General features: G+C 44.5%; 1 protein-coding gene across 1 annotated transcript; it reads left to right on the top strand.

Annotated features, from left to right (window-relative positions):
- The first annotated feature begins 12,090 nt into the window (after positions 1-12,090).
- On the top strand, positions 12,091-16,530 carry S100A11 (S100 calcium binding protein A11). The gene is made up of 3 exons (XM_014868214.3): positions 12,091-12,225; positions 15,139-15,291; positions 16,206-16,530. The coding sequence occupies exons 2-3, from the start codon at positions 15,145-15,147 to the stop codon at positions 16,359-16,361; spliced, it is 303 nt and encodes a 100-aa protein (XP_014723700.1). The 5' UTR covers positions 12,091-12,225; positions 15,139-15,144; the 3' UTR covers positions 16,362-16,530.
- Positions 16,531-18,414: the final 1,884 nt, after the last annotated feature.

Genomic DNA, 18,414 nt, shown 5'->3' with positions numbered 1-18,414 from the left:
ATTATGGAACAAAGAAGATGACCCACATATATATATGTGTGTCATATATATATGTATATATATTTATGTATGAATACACACAAAAAAATAAGCAAATATATGTAGGTGGGTATCTTAAAATCTAGGGAAATATGGAATAAAAATTTGAGTTTGCTATAATTTCTAATAAAGTTATTTTTACTATTTCTTTATTCTGACTTCTATAAATTATAAAATGATTCAAATGTTAGGTAGGTAGATGATTGATTCATAGATAAATAGATAGATAAAAAGGGTACATTTTGGAACCAGATGGTAAATGGTGATGATTTTTTTTTCCTGGTATACTAAAGGTTTAAGGCCTCACATGATTCCTGTAATTCCACAACTTATTTGTTAGTTGAGAAACTCAGTTAGGTGTGTCTGTGAAATGAGCTAGGTGTGTCTGCCCCGCCCTGCCCCACCAGCTCTGTGACCCACAGCGACTCCAGCCCAGGTGCTGTGCCCCACGGTTGAAGTCACGGGGGGCTGCTACTTTCTGGGATTGTAGGCAATGAAGGCGAGCAGAGGAAATGAGGTACCACAATGGCATTTCTCTCTGGCAGCTTCAGGGGCAGGGCTTCCTGGCATGTTTATAGCCCTCAAATATCCATGACAACCGGTGGTGCTCATATCTCTAAATTAGAGCTCTGAGGAAATTGAGTGGTACCTAACAGAGCCGGACACTTCCCCATACCTCCCACCCCCACCCGCCCACCCCCCCAGGGCTGGGACCATGAGCCCATAGTGGCTCTACTCAGGGACCCACCCAGAGACCCACCCACAAACTCTCCTGCAGATAGAGCAAGCAGCAACTCAGACATCACATGTCCCTGAGTCACTTCCTGGGTAGCGGCTCTGAGCCTCTACCCTGCTCCAGGCTCCAAATCCTGCAGAAGCAAACGTAATTTTTTCCACTCAGACAATCAAAACTGCTACAGTTTCCTGTCCACAGCTAGATCCATTGCTGACCAGCCTGGCTTGGAGGAGAGGGTCAGAGCAGCAGGCCTTTCTCCTTCTCCATCCGGAATACAGTCGGGAGACAAACTACAGACAGGGTTTCCTCTCTACACCTGATATGTGGGACCAGAACAGGAGGCCCAGGCAGACACCTGGACCTATTCATGCCCAACTCCCTCTCATCCCACATGCAGCCACCTTGAGCCTTGGTACATTGAATTAGCACAGGCTGGTGCTCAATAAATATTTACTGACAATAATCTTCCCGTCCCCACATGGTGAGCCTCTTTAACATGCTTTCTTTTGTGTTTGAAGTTTGTCACTTAAAAATTCAAACTGCCTCACTCTAGAAGAGCATTTGCTTTTCTCTCTTCCTCTAAACAACACCCACCAAACCACAGGAGAGGCCACGTTCTGGGTAATAACTGGGAAATTGCGGCACTTCTGGCAGCCAGGGGTTGACTGAGAAACAGGTAATTCCTGTTTAAGGGGCTGGCTGGGTTCTTTGCTTTGGCTCCTGATCAAGCGGTGACTAAGCAACAGAGGGGGATTTCACCAGGTGCCCAGAGACTCAAAGTGGAGCAAACGGAGCTCCACCAGCTGGGCTGGGAAATGAGGAGAGGGTGGCCAGAACCAAAGCGACATTCCCAAAGGGCTCCAGATATGCCCCGCACAGGAATGTACCACAGCAGTGAACTCCTTTGTGCCCATTTGATGTTTTGTGTCTCAGCAGACTTGCTGATTCACAGACCTAAGTGACTTGTTTTCTCCACCAAAAATTATTAACCCTTGAGGGGCAATTTTGCAACATCTGTCAAAATTTTAAATGGTCGTTTCCTGGAAACCATTGATTTTACTTCCAAGAGTTTCTCCTCAGATGTGCCCATGTGTGTACAGGATTTCTGGGACATTTCTTAGGGAAAAAAATGAAACCATCTAACTGTCTTTTAATAAAAGCCCACTACTAACCCTTTCATATTGTACCTGTATTATAGAATCCTCTGTAGTCATCAAGAAGAATAAGGTGGAAATATATACACTGACATGAAAAGAGGTCCAAAATAGATCAGTAAGTGAAAACAAAGCAAGCGGTGAATGAGTATATACAGTGTAACTCCATATATGTGAATCAAACAAAATAGTTACTGAAAACGCCTCAAGAAACGGATTATAGAGAGTAGTGGATCTAAGAGGAATAAGATTTTCCTTTCACTTTAAACCCTTCTGCATCCTAGGAATTTTTAAATAATAAGCCTGTATTTCTTTTTTAATCATAAAAATTAGTTTAAAGAGAAAAAATTAAAATGTACATATATAGACAAATATATGTCTAAGGAAAATATTGTAAAGTATTGAGGCACTTGATCTGACAGGTCTGATCATAGAGAGGAAGAACAGAAAGGTTGAAATTCACTATCACAGGAGAAAAATCTAAGCTACGCAGGCATTATATGCACTCACTCTTTCATCCAAACATTCATTTATTTACACACTGAAGGCCAAAATTGCTATGTGTTGCAGATTAAAAAGAAAACAACTAAGACATGGCCTCTATCTCAACAAGAAAAGATGTACAGGTAGATAAATCACTGCCTGACACTGTCAAGGACATCTGAACAGGGTACTGTAGAGACAGTGGTCAGCTCTACTGGATGGGGAGAGGGCGGGAGAGGCCAGCAGGAACACCTTCAGCAAGGAAGGGCTCTGCTGAGTCTTAAAATGAACAAGTATTTGTGGAAAAGCCAAGAGACCTAGTTCTAAGACTGCCTCTGTCCTCACCAATTCCTGCCACCCCTCTGGGCTTCAGCTTCTTTATCTCCAATGGAATCAGCTCCAAGATTCCAACCCATATAAAATCATTCATTCACCCAACGAATACTTATTGAGTACCTCAGTGGCCAGAATAACAGAAACCTTGAAATAATAAAAACCAAGAGGGAGAAAAGCCACAGGATGTCTGGTCTTGTAACTCAGGAAGCAACCAAAGTTACTCCACATTTGATCAGTGGAGGAGAGAGGAGAGATTATCTCCTCCGGAAACTGGAAGTTGTTCTCTTCCTGTCAAAGGTTTGGATGATCTACATAAGCCCCACTGTCGCCAGGTTGCAGGGCAAAGGATGTGCAAAGAAAGGAAAGCCAATTCCAGGAACAGACCACCTCAGCATATCCTTCGAGAGAGAGGCTAAACCTCTAACGTTTCAGCAACATTCAAATCTGCAACTGCAAATTAGTTGGTGAATATAGCACTTGAAGTCTGAACTTTAAGAAATTGTAGACAAACTCTAAGCCTTCTGTGCAAAAAAGGTAAGAGCTTTGACTATCAGGAAGTGACCAGTCTGGATCATATGACAGTGGAGCAGCAAGGCAAAGAGCAAGTGCATAAACGTTCAGGGAAATAAGCTGTTGCAGGGTGACAAAGTAGAGGATCAAGACAGCAATCATTCCTTTAACCACACCTAATTAAGCAGTTTAGTCAGATTCCTAAAAGAGGCAGAATTCCTTACCATCAAAATCAGACCATATATTATTACTTATGTATTTATGATGGGGTTAACACTTTTAAAACGATATACAATTAACTCACCACATAACGACATTTCAGTCTACGATGGACCGCGTGCACGGCAGTGGTCCCATAAGATGAGTACCAGATAGCCTAGGTGTGCAGTGGGCTATACTGTCTGGGTTTGTGTAAGTATACTTTATGATGTTCACACAAGGACAAAATTGCCTAATGACACATTTCTCAGAATGCACTCCCATCGTTAAGCGATGCATGACTGTATAGATTTTTCTAAAGTGTGAATTCAGTCATTCTCTTCTTTGGTTAAAATAAATAAATAAATCCCTTTGGGGAATATTGACTTGAGTTCAGTGGACCCTTCAGACAGCCAGTCAAAATCCTGGCTCCTAGAATAAGTAAAACAAGTAACAAGCCCCTCTGAGAGAATGATGCCTTAACAAGGCCTACTCCTTCCAGGTGGGCTACACTTTAAGTGAAAAAATCATATTAGTCATGATTAATTTCCTTGGATCTCAAACATCCAAATTACAGCCATCTTCCACTGCAACTTTTTGAGAGAGATGTGCAAAATCACTGTTATAAAGCTTGAACCACAAAATCCCATATAGAATTCCCAGACTTAGTGAATAAGTTGGACTAAACAATAAAATTCCTTTTAAGCTTCAAATCGTTCCTCAAGGCCCTCGCCTTGGGCCTTGCCCTTGATATCTAACCAACCCAATGACAAAAAGAGTAAGACACCAGAGAAAGCACTGAGAAAACATTTCTGTAGTGGGCCCCTGTTCCAGTTGTCTACTGCTGCATAACAAACCACCCCAAAACTTAGTGGCTTATAAAACAACTCTCCTCTTTTCACACAGCGCCAGCTGGGCAGCTTGACTGAGGCTGAAGGATCTACTTCCAAGATAGCTCACTCACTTGGCTTGTCATTTGGTGCTGGCTCTTGGTTCCTCTGTCCACCAGGCAGCTTGGGCTTCCTCACAGCATGGTGGCTGGGTTCCTTTAGCGAGTGTCCTAAAAGAGAACCATGTAGACTCCACGTCACCTTTTAACATCAAGTCTCAGAAATCATAAGGCGTCACTTCCAAAGTAGTCACCACAAGCCCACCCAGATTGAAGGAAAGGAAACAGAGATCCCATCACTTGATGGGAAGAGTGTGAAGGTCACATTGTAAGAAGAGCATGTGGGAGGGCAAATATGGTAATGGCCGTTTTTGGAAAATACAATCTACCACAGCTCCCCAACACCCATCCACTCAAACAATCTGTCTCAGCTAATTAAGGTAATTCTATCCCTATGGCCAGGAACTGGTTCAGGGATAGGCAGGCCCAAAACATTTTGGGCAATGAGATTTAAGAGAAGCTTGCTCAGAGTTTCTGGGAAAGAGAAACAAGTCTCTCCCGCTGGATGTGAACAAGGAAATACATGCCCTGGATGTGCCACCTCTGATTACAATGGTAATGTGGACCACGGGGTAAAAAGACAGAAGAACCTATCCCTGATGACGTCACTAAGCTGCTGAATCAATTAGCCCTGGAGCCTCTCCTGCCTTGAGGCCTCCTTTTATAGAGATAATAAACCATCATTTCATGATTAATTAAACTGCATAAGTCAACTTCCTATTGCCTTCACCCCAAAGCAACCCAACTCATATGATTTCTTCCTAAAGCCTCGGAACAGAGCAGAGCTGAGCTAACCTGCCCACTCCTAGGCCTTCCAAGAGTTGGAGGAGGTGGGGGGAATGGGAGGCAGGGAGAGGTGAAACTGCAGGAAGTCTTATTGCACAAAAATGTCATACCATCGAAAAAGACCACACCGCATCACAAGAACCTTTAAATTCTTCATTTGTCATATAGAAGTCCTCATGCCTACTACTAACCCATCACACCCTTGTCCTGGACCCAAAGCATGAGTAAGAAGGACTTCGAATGCCCTGTAGAAGGTGAGTGATTCCACCAACAAAAGGTATTACACTAAATCTGGTCCTCAAGGAGCTGACAGTCTAACAGGGAAAAAATGGCACATACTTAAATAGCTATCATTCAAGACAGGCTGTAACACACACTACAAGAAAAGCGCAGATAAAGGGCTGTAGTAGATCAACAGAGACAGATCCTTTTTAATTGAGAGAGGTAAGTGAAAGCTTCATGGAGAAGGTTCTTTCTGAGCTGGGCCTTCATATAGGTAGAATTTGGACATGAGAAGATGGGAAAACATTCCATATGAAAGGACTTAGTCACAAGAACAAAAATCAATAAGTGGGAAATTGTGGGGTTTCTAAAGGCTGGGAGATATCCCAAATGTGACCTAGCACTGACTAGTCAGAAGAGTGGCCAGGTTGCCAGGCTGAAGCAAGACCTGGAGACCCCCACCAAGCACGCATTAACCTTTGCTACTCGATTATGGGAATCACATAGCCCAGGAGAGGGACTGGAGTGTCTGGGGCTTCAGATGGACAGCCCTCAGGAGTTCAGGCAAGAAGAGAGGACATTTAGCAACTGGTAGAGAAGAATTTCAACATTTTAACAACTAGTGTGGGGTACCCAGTGAGAACCAGCTGGAAGATCAACCCTGCCTACAAGCAACCATAGAAAGTTCCACTTGATCAGAGTTCACAGTGAATGACAAGAAATGATGAAAAAACAGCTGGGATTAGACCATAAAAGTCCTTGAATTCCAAGATGAAGAATTTGTACAAAAAATTCAGCAATACAGGTATACTCAGAATATTTTGATGACACACATTCAGATCATGGATTAGACATGGCTCTGATATGGCATGGCCTCCTTGGAGTAGAAATTTAATGTACATGTGACAATTTGCTGTGGGTCATTGTGAAAGAGAAAATTTCTCAACTCTGCCTAACAGCAGTTGAAGACCTAAAAACAACTAGGTGGAGGACGGTAACTGTTTCCAACCATCAGCATGAAAGATGTCTAGATGAATGTGAAGAAAACTGTAAATGCACGCAGACAACGGTGGAAAGCAGACCAGCGTGCACAGGGACTCTCTGAAGATGCCACCACAGTAGTCCAAGTGGCGGAATTAATGAGAGCCAGCAATCAGGGCAGAGGCAACGGGAAGAGAGAGGAGGGAAGATAACAATAATGACACCCAACACCTGCAAAGTACAGTTTACAAAGCACACTTTCATTTAATCCACACAGCAATCCTGCAAGTGGTAATTAACATTTGTATAACACCCCACCATTTAAAGAGCCTTTTTATATTTATTATCTCCTTAATTATTATCCCCATTTTACACATGAGAAAACTGAAGCTCAGAAGTAGAAAAGATCTTATCTAGTAAGGGAGGGGGCTGGAACTCAAACTCAGGCCTTTCGATTCTTTGCCCAGCATTTCCATTTACACCACCGTAGCCTCAGAAATTGTGGGGTCATTCCTGAATGTTGCAAATGTGGCCTCAGTGCTCTCAGCAAGAGCTGTAGATTATGAGAGAAACCTAAGGATCTCCCTTACAGTTCATATCTTCAAGAGGTAAACCTTCTGGCCCAGGAATTAAATGGAAAGACCCTCAGCCTAAGACTGAGTGAACACCTTCTGATGCAGACGGCTCAGTTTCTGGAAGGTTCTCATTTCTGTTTTATTAATCAAATTCTATTTGGGGATCCTCAAAGGCAGGAACCATGACTTTTTTATCTTTGCATCCTCAGACCCTAGCACAGGATCCAGCACTCAATAAATACTTCTTGAATAACTTAATGAATTAATAAATGAAGATAAATTTAAGACCCTTAATAGAAATATCTTGAGATCCTCCCCTAAAAAAGAAAAACACCACAAATAGTCAAACAATTCTTGGAGCAATGAGTTATTTAACATTAAGTCATGAATGTTAAATCAGACAGAATTAAATTAGATACAGCCTCTACTCTGAAATTGTACTATTTGTTCAATCTCACCAACATTCATTGGTTCTTACTATGTGCAAGTGGCTATGAATGAGACAAAGATAAACAGGACAGATCCATAATTTCAAGGAACTCACATGCTATCAGAAAAGATAAAACATCTATTAACATAGATCCCTTTAATATATAGCAGAATATTAAAATTCTCCCCCTAAAATTTTTTTTACCAAATATTATGAAAGGACAAAGAAGGAGTGGTGGCGGTCAGGAAAGCCTCATGAAAGAGGAGTTTCATTGAAGGAGCCATAGGGTTTCATCAGAGGGAACTGAAATTAAGGATGTTTCAAAAACAAAGAAAGCTTGAGCAATGGCAAAGAGATAAGAAAATGTAGAGGATTTTTTTCACGATAATCAGTGAATCCATTTGGTTAAAGAATTGAATATATAAAGGAAAGTGGCAGATCATACTGTGAGACCCTCTGCCCCAACCTATCAGTGTCACATGCCAGTTTCACTTGAAACATTATAAACTGCTTCACACTCTTGCACTCCACTCTAACACCTCTCAGCACCCTGGATGAGCTCAGCATTGATGTGGATGACCCACTCAACCCGCCCCCATAACTTCTTGACCTCCTTCATGCCCACTCCACTTAAACTGGAACAAGTTTAATGCCCATAACCATGTTTAGATTTTGCCATCATTCATAAGGGTTCTATCTACAAAATATTAAACTCACTGGAAGATTATACTATACCAATAACTTCTTACATCCCCAGCTCTCTCCATCCTTCTCTTCCACTTAACTTGTTCTTTGATTTCATGGAGACTTTGTGCCCACCCACCTTCCATGTCCTTGCTCCTTCCTTTTTTGTCTTGTACTCAATGCCCAATCGAGTGGATTACATTCTTTTGTTTTTGAAGAAGAAGATTAGCCCTGAGCTAACTGCTGCCAATCCTCTTTTTGCAGAGGAAGACTGGCCCTGAGCTAACACCTGTGCCCATCTTACTCTACTTTCTATGTGGGACACCTACCACAACATGGTTTGCCAAGTGGTGCCATGTCCGCACCCAGGATCTGAACCCATGAACCCCAGTCTTCCAAAGCGGAACGTGCACACTTAACCGCTGCACCACTGGGCCAGCCCCTAGTGGATTACATTCTTACCCACATCCTCAACTCCTTCACTGCCTTATCCTTCTGTTACACCCATCCTGTGAAGCCCTAACCCTAAATCTATTCCAGAACCCTCTCTCTTGCATCCAATGACTAAACTTCTAGGCACAGGTGGAGAAAACATACGGCCACACAATCACACAACCATGTGGAGATGAGTCACTGCAAAATTATAGCTTCCTAAGCTCTTACACCACTTAGCTATTCTGAGTCAGCTCCTCTTCCCATTTCCCTCTGAGACCATTGAGAACCTCCTCAAGTCCTATGACCACTGTCACAGATGTCCTCACCTCCTGCTTCATGGCCTCCACAGTGGTATCAGGGAGGATGCTCTAGCTCCAGAGTCTGCTGCCATAAACACTGCTATACTGCCTCACTTCGTCTAGCTTCACCACTGGGCCCATCCAGCTGCTGAATTCTTATTCACCCTTCCATTCCCAACTCAAGTATCACTTTCCCCATGATGCCCTGCCTGCTCCTCCAGAGTAAACCACTCATTTCCTTCCCAGCATTGTCATTGTACGTTGGTCACATCCCTGTTATTATCTTTGTCACATTCTATTGTGTCCCCTAAGAAGCTGCCCAAGGCTGCCCAGAGCTCAGGTTGCACATAAGAACTACCTGGCACTGTGGAAGTCCTCACATGTATTTCCTGAATAGCGCTTTTACTCATCTGTGCCTTATTTTAGTCTCTTGCTATCAATTTACCAGCCCCCTCTCATCCTCAGCTCCTTGCCTGCTTTAGCCTTCAGTTTGAAGCATTGTTTACCTTATTTGCTAAATCTGCCTTTGCCTGCTCCCTTTCCTGAACTTTCCCTCCTTTGACTGCAGACTAGTATCGAGCCCCTTTCGGCATGACCCTGGGGAGTTGCCACCACAGGCAGCCCTCACTGGAAAGGGCTGATCTCCCTACCCAGTTCAGGACAATTCACACTTATTTGATTTAGCTCTTTTCTTTGGCTCCACTCAAGCTACTTCATGGGCCAGAGGAGTTATTGAAGGAATAAATGTCCTACAGAAAATCAGGAAAACTAGACAACCAGATTCAGGAAGAACAAGAATACTCGTAAAGTTGGACGGCAGGCTCTGCACTCTCAGTGCTTCATCACTTACACAACTCAACTAATATCCAAGTGGCTACTTCTTTTATTTCCAATTAGCACTTGGTTAATTTTTCCCCTTTACTCTGTGCATTCTTTCCAAACTTCATAGCTTCTACTTATTCCTGGTGTCTGCTGCTTTGTAATTTTGATTTTCCATGACTTCATGATTCTCTCTATGAAAATGTTCAGCTTCAGCTCTTCTAAATACCTAATTCTCTATATATTTCTAATCTCAGTTTCCCAAGAACAAGAAGCTGAATGGCCCCAGCTCATCTTTCCATGTCTGCCATGAAACAGCCACTACTGTCCATTCTATGGATTGACAGTCCTTGAGTCCAGAGCTAACCTCAACCCAGTCAGCTGTGACAGTGGGCACAGGGTAAAGTCATCCAAAACTTCGTCCATGGGGCTGGCTTTTAAGCAGAAGCTGTAAGTGAGGTGTTTTCCCTTAAAGAGGATTGTGGTATGTGTGGGAGATCCCATGCTTCAGGTATGAAATAATTTAGACTAATGATTCTTTAACATTTTTTGATCATAGATTTTTCCGAGAATCAGATGAAAGCTGTAGATCCTTCCCCAGAAAAAAGTTCTCTTATGCAGAAAATTTCACATCTGACTTTAGGGTTTTGTGGACCCCAGCAGCCAGCCATGGAACGGCCCTCAAACCACTGTAGGTCTAAAGTCTATCCATAGGCCACCTCCAAGGCAGGCACTATACTACATTCGTGTTTGTATCTCTCGTGCCTAGCACTAGTCTTGGCATATAGTAGGTTTCCAAAAATATTTGTTGAATGAATAAACTGAAGAATTCGTTCATTCATTAAAGTTATAGAGGTTTTTCAAAGCCAGAGAGAGGCTAAGAAGCTTGGATTGGACATAAAGGGCGTCAGCCGTTTTCTTGTGTTTTTCAGTAGGCAATTGATCAGAGATATACCTTAGAAAAATGTGTTTGTAACAGTCAATAGAACAGATTGGCAGGCAAGAGACCAGTTAGGAAACTGGAGGAAACAGGGACTGAAAACCTAAATTACAACACTGGAAGTGGGAATGGAAGACACGAGAGACAGATTCAAGAGAGAGTGTGAAAATAATACTGACAGCACTTGGCACTTGCTAAGGTTTAGGGGAAAGAAAAGGCTCTAGAGTGAAAACCTAGCTCCGATGTCCTCAGGTCAGGGGAAGGGAAGAATGGCAGTCCTGTTAGCAGAGATGGGGAAGATGGGAGAGAAACGGGTTAAGGGAAAACAAGCTAATTCTTGAATTACTGAGCCTGAGGTACAGGTGGGACTTTCAAGTGTACCCAAGAACAACTGAAAATGCAAGTCTGGAGTAGCTGAGTAGAGATGAAGATCTGCTCAGAAAGGACCAGCTCAGGCTGCAAGAGCGGAGCCCAGGCCAGGATACAATTTATACAACGCCAGGCAGCCCGTTATCTTTCATTCAGATCTCCTCCACAGTTTTTGAAGCCCTCTCAGAGCCATCATTTTATTGGACAGTCATAACAGTCTTAAGAAGTAGGAGAGGCAACATCACCTACTTTTACAGATAAGGAAATGGAGGCTGAGAGGAGTGAGGGGTTTTGCCAAAAGTATTGCAATGGAATAACATATCCAGGACCAGAATCCAGAGCTTCTGATTCTTTTTTTCTTTTTTAAGATTTTATTTTTCCTTTTTCTCCCCAAAGCCCCCCGATACATAGTTGTATGTTCTTCGTTGTGGGTCCTTCTAGTTGTGGCTTGTGGGACGCTGCCTCAGCGTGGTTTGATGAGCAGTGCCATGTCCCCACCCAGGATTGGAAGCGGGAAACCCCAGGCGCTGAAGCGGAGCGCGCGAACTTAACCACTGGGGCCTGGGGCCGGCCCTCAGAGCTTCCGATTCTTAATACAACTCTCAACTCGGTGGCCAGCTGCACAGAGATAAATGCCCTACTCGCAAGGGTCAATTTTTAATTGCATCAGTTTGGGGTTTGGGTCTGCGGTTTTGTTTTTTTAACTGTTGCCGTTTTAGAGTGAAGTTTGAGACAACGGTGCTCCACTTGGGACAAATCACCGCTGTCTAACTATCCTCAGCGTGAAGGAATAGACAGCCCTGGCTTCTCGGGAACTTGTACTCTGCCGTTATGGCCCACAGCCCATGGTGCACGTTTTTAAAAGGGAACTTCCTGCCTCTCTAACTTGAGCGAGCAGAATGAGCTCGTCCATGGAACAGAGCCACCGACATCACTTCAAGAATAGCTTGCAAAACTTTTAATTAAAAAAAGTGGAAAATCTTCCAACTTCACAGGACAAGGAGATACCTTTAAGGTTCGGAGAGGACAATGGGTTTTATGGGAGTTTTAAGGTGCAGCTGCGTGTTTGACAAAGGCGAACGGCTGGCAAGTCCGGATCTGCGCGGGAGAGGCGGGCGGGCGGGCGGGCGGGCGGAGGAGGGGGCGGCGTGAGTCAGGCGGGGGCCACACGGGGCGGGGCGGGGCGGGGACAGGCGGGGACCCGGAGCCTGGCCTCCAGCCCAGAGCTCGCCTCGCCGCTCCCCGGTCACAGCTTCGGTGCCTCGTTCCACTCCGAAGCGGTAAGTCCGACTTTTTATTCGTCTTCCTCTTAAATGAAAAGCAAAAAGCAACAGCACACTTTCCACCAGGCTTGATCTTTGATTTATATGCGGACGTGGCAGGAAACAGCAGGAAAAAGAAATTTGTAGGAGGGAATTAGGGAAGAGAGGATGGAAGGAAGAAGCCCTAAAATTATATCTGTAATAACAGCCTGGGGGTGGCCACGGGAGGTTCTTTTGTTTTCCTTGCAAAGATAAGGTCTGGGGCTGGGGCCGAGGAAGTGCCCAGCGGAGTCCCGTCGGGTGGAGGCCGCTCCTACTTGCTCCCTGGCTCCCCGGGAAGGGCGCACGGAGGGGTCCTGCTCTTGCCGGCAGCCCCTCGCCACTGGTGCCCTGGAAGCCTGGGAGACATGGAAAGACTGGGGGGTGGGGAGGTGGAATTCTGTGAGGCAGCACTAGTTACTTCTATAGACCAGAAAGGGCACATTTCAGAACTTGGTCGTCAGAGCCCTAGGGAAAATCAGTTTCAGTAAACTACTGGCAAAGGGCCAAGACACAGAGACTGAAACTCGAGCCGTCCCAGCCAGCGGAACCGCAGCCAAGAATGTGGGAGGAGCCCGGTTCCAGCTAAGCCCCCTCTATCCCTTTTCCTTTTCTCCCGCCATCTTTTCGGGCCCTCACTGCCTCACCTGTTTCTCTCCTCTCAGCTCCTGCCATTCCCGCTCTGAATTATCTTCCTATCTTTTCCATTAAGCCGCCTCCGAAATCTGCCTCCTCCTTGGCCTCTCTTGAGTGAAGGGAGTCGGCAAACTTCCGCCCGCGGCCCAAGTGAAGTTTCTGTTCTGCCCACAAGCTGCCAACGGATTTTACACTTTTAAACTGTTGAAAGAAAATCAAAGGAAGAACAATACTTTGGGACACGTGAAAAGTGTATGAAAATCAAACTTCAGCGTTCATAAATGAAGTTTTATTGGCAAACGGCCACGCCCATTCATTTCTGAGTTGTCTGTGTGGTTGCCGTCCTGCTACAAAAGCAGAGTGATGCAGACCAGATGGACCCCAGTGGCCTAAAATATTTACCATCTGGCCCTTTACAAAACATGTTTCCAACCCCCGCTCTAGTGTGTCAGTCTGCATCCACACCTTGGCCTGGGGACAGGAGATCTGGTTCTCCTCTCCTTCAGCCACTGCTCCTCCTTGGGCAAAGCTCTCCCATCTCTGGGCCTCCCTCTTCCAGAACCATCTCCACAGTCCCCTCCAGCTCTACAAATTTTGCAATTCCACTTAAGTACTTTGATAATTGTGTTCCTTTCTTTTGCTCTGGAAAATTACCTCTGGGGAGAAATGCAGAGGTTTTAATTCTCTCCATGTGGCTGATAGCAACAGTTTTCAAGAGAAAGAAATAGTCTAAATTACAGTCAAGGAGGAAAAAAAAGTAAAGCAGAAATCCACTTTGAAACTGGAACATCAAACCAATCTGAATTCCGCAAGGAAAGGGGGCAGAGGAAACTTCGGTAGGTCTAGAAAGAGGTTACAAAGCCCTTGCTCTTTAGTCTGGAACTTTCTACCCTATCTGGCTCGCCCTCCCAGCCAACTTTCTTTCTCTCTTCTGACATTAGTAAGACAGTGAGATTTTAGTCCTGATAAGAAAAGCTGTTGTGCAAACACATCTGTTTCTAGGCCACGGCATTTTGTTTCTCCCCCAAACCCTGGACCTACCAACACTTTTCTTTCCTTAAGAAAAAATTCTCTTTGACAAAAAGAAATTCCAAAAATGTGACTGTTGGGAAAGAATTCACCTCCGGAAGAGTTCTTTAGGATCCACCTCCGGAAGAGGCTTTATAGATACTCCAAGATGCAACGGGCAGCAGGCACCTTGGCTAGCCTGGTAAAGCACCTGGAGAGACGGAAAGTTCCTGCAAGGGGTGCAGGAAGGAGACCAGCAGCTATGCAGCTAAGGGCTCAGGTCAATAACAGGGCTCAGATCAATCCTTAGCACGTAAATTATGGGGCCAGGAAAGCCTCCGTCCAGCTCTGGGCTCCAGGAAGTTCATCCCAAGAACAAATTAAAGGCTAAATGCTAAATTGCAATGTCGTTATCCAAACATAGATCGTTGCTAATGCCCGGAGATAAAGTTTCAGAGGAAGGGTGTGGCCCTGCAAATTCTCCAGAAAGACTGCAGTTGCTGCTCTTATCCACCAGGGGGCGTCCAACAATTCCTCGCTTCTGGGGCCTGCTGAACAGACCGGTAGACACTAGCACCGCATTTCCTTGAAGAATTCTGTTGTAAGGGAAGCAGAGCCCAGCACAGGATTTGGATCTCCTGCTCCTCCTGGTGCAACCACAGTCGTGGTTCAGCTCGGTAGATGCCCTGGGAGCTGTGTGAGCAGCAACCTGAGAGCCCCATGGCAACCTTCCTGGTTTGAAGTGACCGGAAAAATTCCGCCAGCCATTCCTGGGGAATTAGTGACATTTGGAAGTAGAAAGAGCAAAAGCTAAGGACTCCAGAAAAGGACCTCGAGGCCGAGATTCTAGGGGTGGCTCTGCCACGTCAATTCCCTTCTCATGCCTCAGTTTCCTCACATGTAAAATTAATGATCCCTAACTTTCAAATATGAAAGCTGCTTTTGAATATCCAAAAAGCCTCAGGTCTCCCACCTCATACACAATAATAACTATGCTTTTAGTTTTCTTCTAGAAAATGCATGAGTCCCAGGAATTCAGTATTGCTTTAAAAAGAACTGCCATTTCATTCATCACAGAAGCCGCTATACTCTTAGAAAATAGGACACGTTTTAATCTATAGACAATGCTTGGTGTGCACATGGATTTGTGGATGTATAATTATATTTACCCACACATTCTAAAAACAGCAGTTTTTTCAGCCCTTGATATCTTGCCCTTGTCTGAGCCCTGAATTTTTTTTTCCAAAGGCAAAAATGTCCAGCCCTACAGAGACTGAGCGGTGCATCGAGTCTCTGATTGCTGTTTTCCAGAGATATGCTGGCAAGGACGGGAACAGCAGCAAACTCTCCAAGACCGAGTTCCTAACCTTCATGAACAGAGAACTGGCTGCCTTCACAAAGGTACTGGTCCTGGCCCCCATTCACAGACTACCCATGGTGTGAAACAAGACCCTGGCAGATGGCTAGGAATGAAGGACCAGCAGCTGACCCCTACACTCCTGCCTCTTTTTCATCAACTCCAAGACGGTGGTCCACATAGCCTAGGCTGAGCCCCTACTCCTCAGAGTAAGCTCTGAATCATTAATGAAAGGCCTTTTCTTTGAATAAGGTGTGTTTTAAAGATCAAAGTTATCAAACTACATGTCATAGAGAACAATGATTTTTTTTTTCATTTAGGGAAGGGGCATATGAAATGGTAAATGGCATAATAGAAGAATTTTCTAATTTTATTCCTCTACCCCAAAGCCTCTAGGGCAGCCCTGTCCAATAGAACTTTCTGCAGTGATGGGAATAATGTTCTCTATCTGCACTATCCGATATGGTAGCCACTAGCCACGTGTGCATCTAAAGGACTGACTTTCTAAATTAATTAAACAGCCATACGGAAGCAGTGGCTATAAATGTGTGTGTGTTGGGGGCTTGGATGGGGAGGGTGAGGCTGATTAGACAGGGCCTGCATCCTTTTTCCACCTTAAATCTCTCCACTTTTATATAGCTTGTATATCGGAGTTGCACATAGCACTTGAAAAAAGTATTCCACTGTTTTTACAAAATTGAATAACCCCCGATTGTCACAAAAAGAACCCTGACTAGGAGCCAGAAAACCTGGGTTCAAGGCCCAGGTCTTCCCCTTAGGCAAGTCATCTCACGTCTTTGAGTCTGTTTCTATGTCTAGAAACCAGGAATATTAATAACCCCTACCCTGAACCTCATACTCTTGTGAGAATAAAATGTGGCAACATATTTGAAAGCATCTTAGAAAGCATAATATAAAGGTACTATTAACATTATCATTGTTACTATTATCTTTGCAGAACCAGAAGGACCCTGGTGTCCTTGACCGCATGATGAAGAAACTGGACCTCAACGCTGATGGGCAGCTAGATTTCCAAGAATTTCTTAACCTTATTGGGGGCCTGGCCATAGCTTGCCATGAGTCCTTTCTCAAGTCTGCTCATTCCCAGAAGTAAATCTTAGAAGCCCTTGGGCCTGGTCTCCAAACCCACTTCCTTTCCTTCTAGCCTCCCAACCATCATCTACTCTTCACAGCCCACACATACCCTGAGCCCAGGGCACCCACCACCCCATGCTGGCCACTCCTGCTACTATTAATAAAACAATATTGTTTTTTAAAACACACACTGGAGAGTCAGTAAATCTGTGCAAAGGAGGGAGAAGAGTGGGACGAATGTAGATTAGATTGATAGAAGTAGTTACCAGAAGCTGCATAGTATACTAAAAATGCATCTTGGGTGTATACACAATCATGACCGTCACAGGCTCTGAGGACACATTCAGCAAGACAGACAAGGTCCCGCCTTCCCTGAGCTTACTGTCTAGTGGGGGGGACACAATGAATGAATAAACAAACAAACAAAGGACTATGAGAGTGTGATAGATCCTATGAATGAAAGATTATGAGGTGGCATGTTACAGACAGGGACTACGCAAGGTCACTGTTCTGAAAAGCTGACATTTGTGCTGAGATCTGAAGGATAAGGAGCAAACATTTGGAAAGACTGAAGAGGGCATTTCAGGAGAAGGAACAGCAGGGGCAAAGGTCCTGAGGTGAGGAGTGGAAAGTTGAAGGAATAGAAAGGAAGCTAGTATTATCAAGGTCTTCATGTTTGGCTGTGGACTAGTATCAACATTAGTTTTAATTTTCTAAGCTCTCTGATAAAGCAAGAGGGAAAGAGCCTAGAAAGGATCTGAAGGCTGACCCAGGGGTAAAGACAACAGGTTAGAGAAAGGAGCATGTTTTAGCAGTGAGCACTCATTCCTAAGCAACACAGGAAAAGCGATTGTTTCCAGAGAACCTCTGATTCCGGGATCACAGTTCTTCCTTCATAAATTTACAGAATGAAATCAAACCACTACTGGGGCCATTTTTTGTTTGTTTTTGGCTCTAACATTCTAGAATGAAGGCCAGGACCTTAAACTAGCAAGTTCCCAGATTTTTCAAGTAGAGTTAAGCTAGCTCTTGGATGAGTTCCTTAATTCATCAGCAACATGGGGTGGCGGGGGGAGTAGAATCTGTGGTCAGTGAGAGTCTCCATATTAATCCTTTGGTAAGTGTACCTTATATAAAAATTAAAAATTATTAAAAACTGTTATTATCCCAAAGAACATTGAGCCAGGGAAGAGATGGAAGCACATCAGGACATCAGGCACCCTAAGGTTACTGGCCCATTTGCTATTCTACCAAGAAATCACTGGCCCTGGCTTTAAGACACCAGGCTCAGGGAACCAGCCGGAAAATCTTTTCTTGCTTGGCCCCCTCAAGTTTTGATCAGAAGTAAGATCTAATCAGTACCAAGTTTCTAATTCAAGATTCAAATCACCAACTCTATGCAGTGCCTCCTATATGCAAGGTGAGTGATGGAGAGAGGGAGACATCAGGAGGAGGCACTGGTTTGGGGAGGAGGTGATGAGCTCAGTGAGGGTGTGTTGTATTTCAGGTGCCATTAGGAGGTCCAGTTGGCAATGCCCAGTGGGCATCTGCAATTGAAGTCTGGAGAGAAGACCTAGCTTGAGAAGCAGAGAGAGAGAGGAGGGCCTGAGGGTGTGCCCTCCACTGGGGAGAGGGGGCAGCAAGAGGAAGAGGACTCAGCAAAGGAGAAGGAATAAGATCCTAAAGAGGTAGGGGAGGAGGCAGCAGAGCCGACAGAGGGACAGAAAAGCACAGTTGAGCAGGCAGGGCTCGTGATCCACATCAATCACTACCCTGCAAAGCTGATGCTCTTCCAGTCCGCAAAGGCTCCTCATTCCTCATACTCTCCCGGTGGATCTCATCCACTCCTGTGTCTTTATTTACTACTAGAGGCCAGTGACCACTCCCATCTGTCTCCTCAACCCAGTTCTCGCTCCTGAGCTTCAAAGCTGCCTCCTCAACTTTTCCACATAAAAAAATATAGGCAACCACAACTAGAAGGACCTGCAACTAAGATATACAACTATGTACCAGGGGGATTTGGGGAGATAAAGCAGAAAAAAAAAAAAAAGGAAAAGCCTTCCTCAAAAAAA

The sequence above is a fragment of the Equus asinus genome, chromosome 25 (assembly GCF_041296235.1).
Source record: "Equus asinus isolate D_3611 breed Donkey chromosome 25, EquAss-T2T_v2, whole genome shotgun sequence".
Lineage (NCBI taxonomy): Eukaryota > Metazoa > Chordata > Mammalia > Perissodactyla > Equidae > Equus > Equus asinus.
The sequence above is the reverse complement of the archived record's forward strand: the minus strand, read 5'-3'. Positions and strand labels throughout refer to the sequence as shown.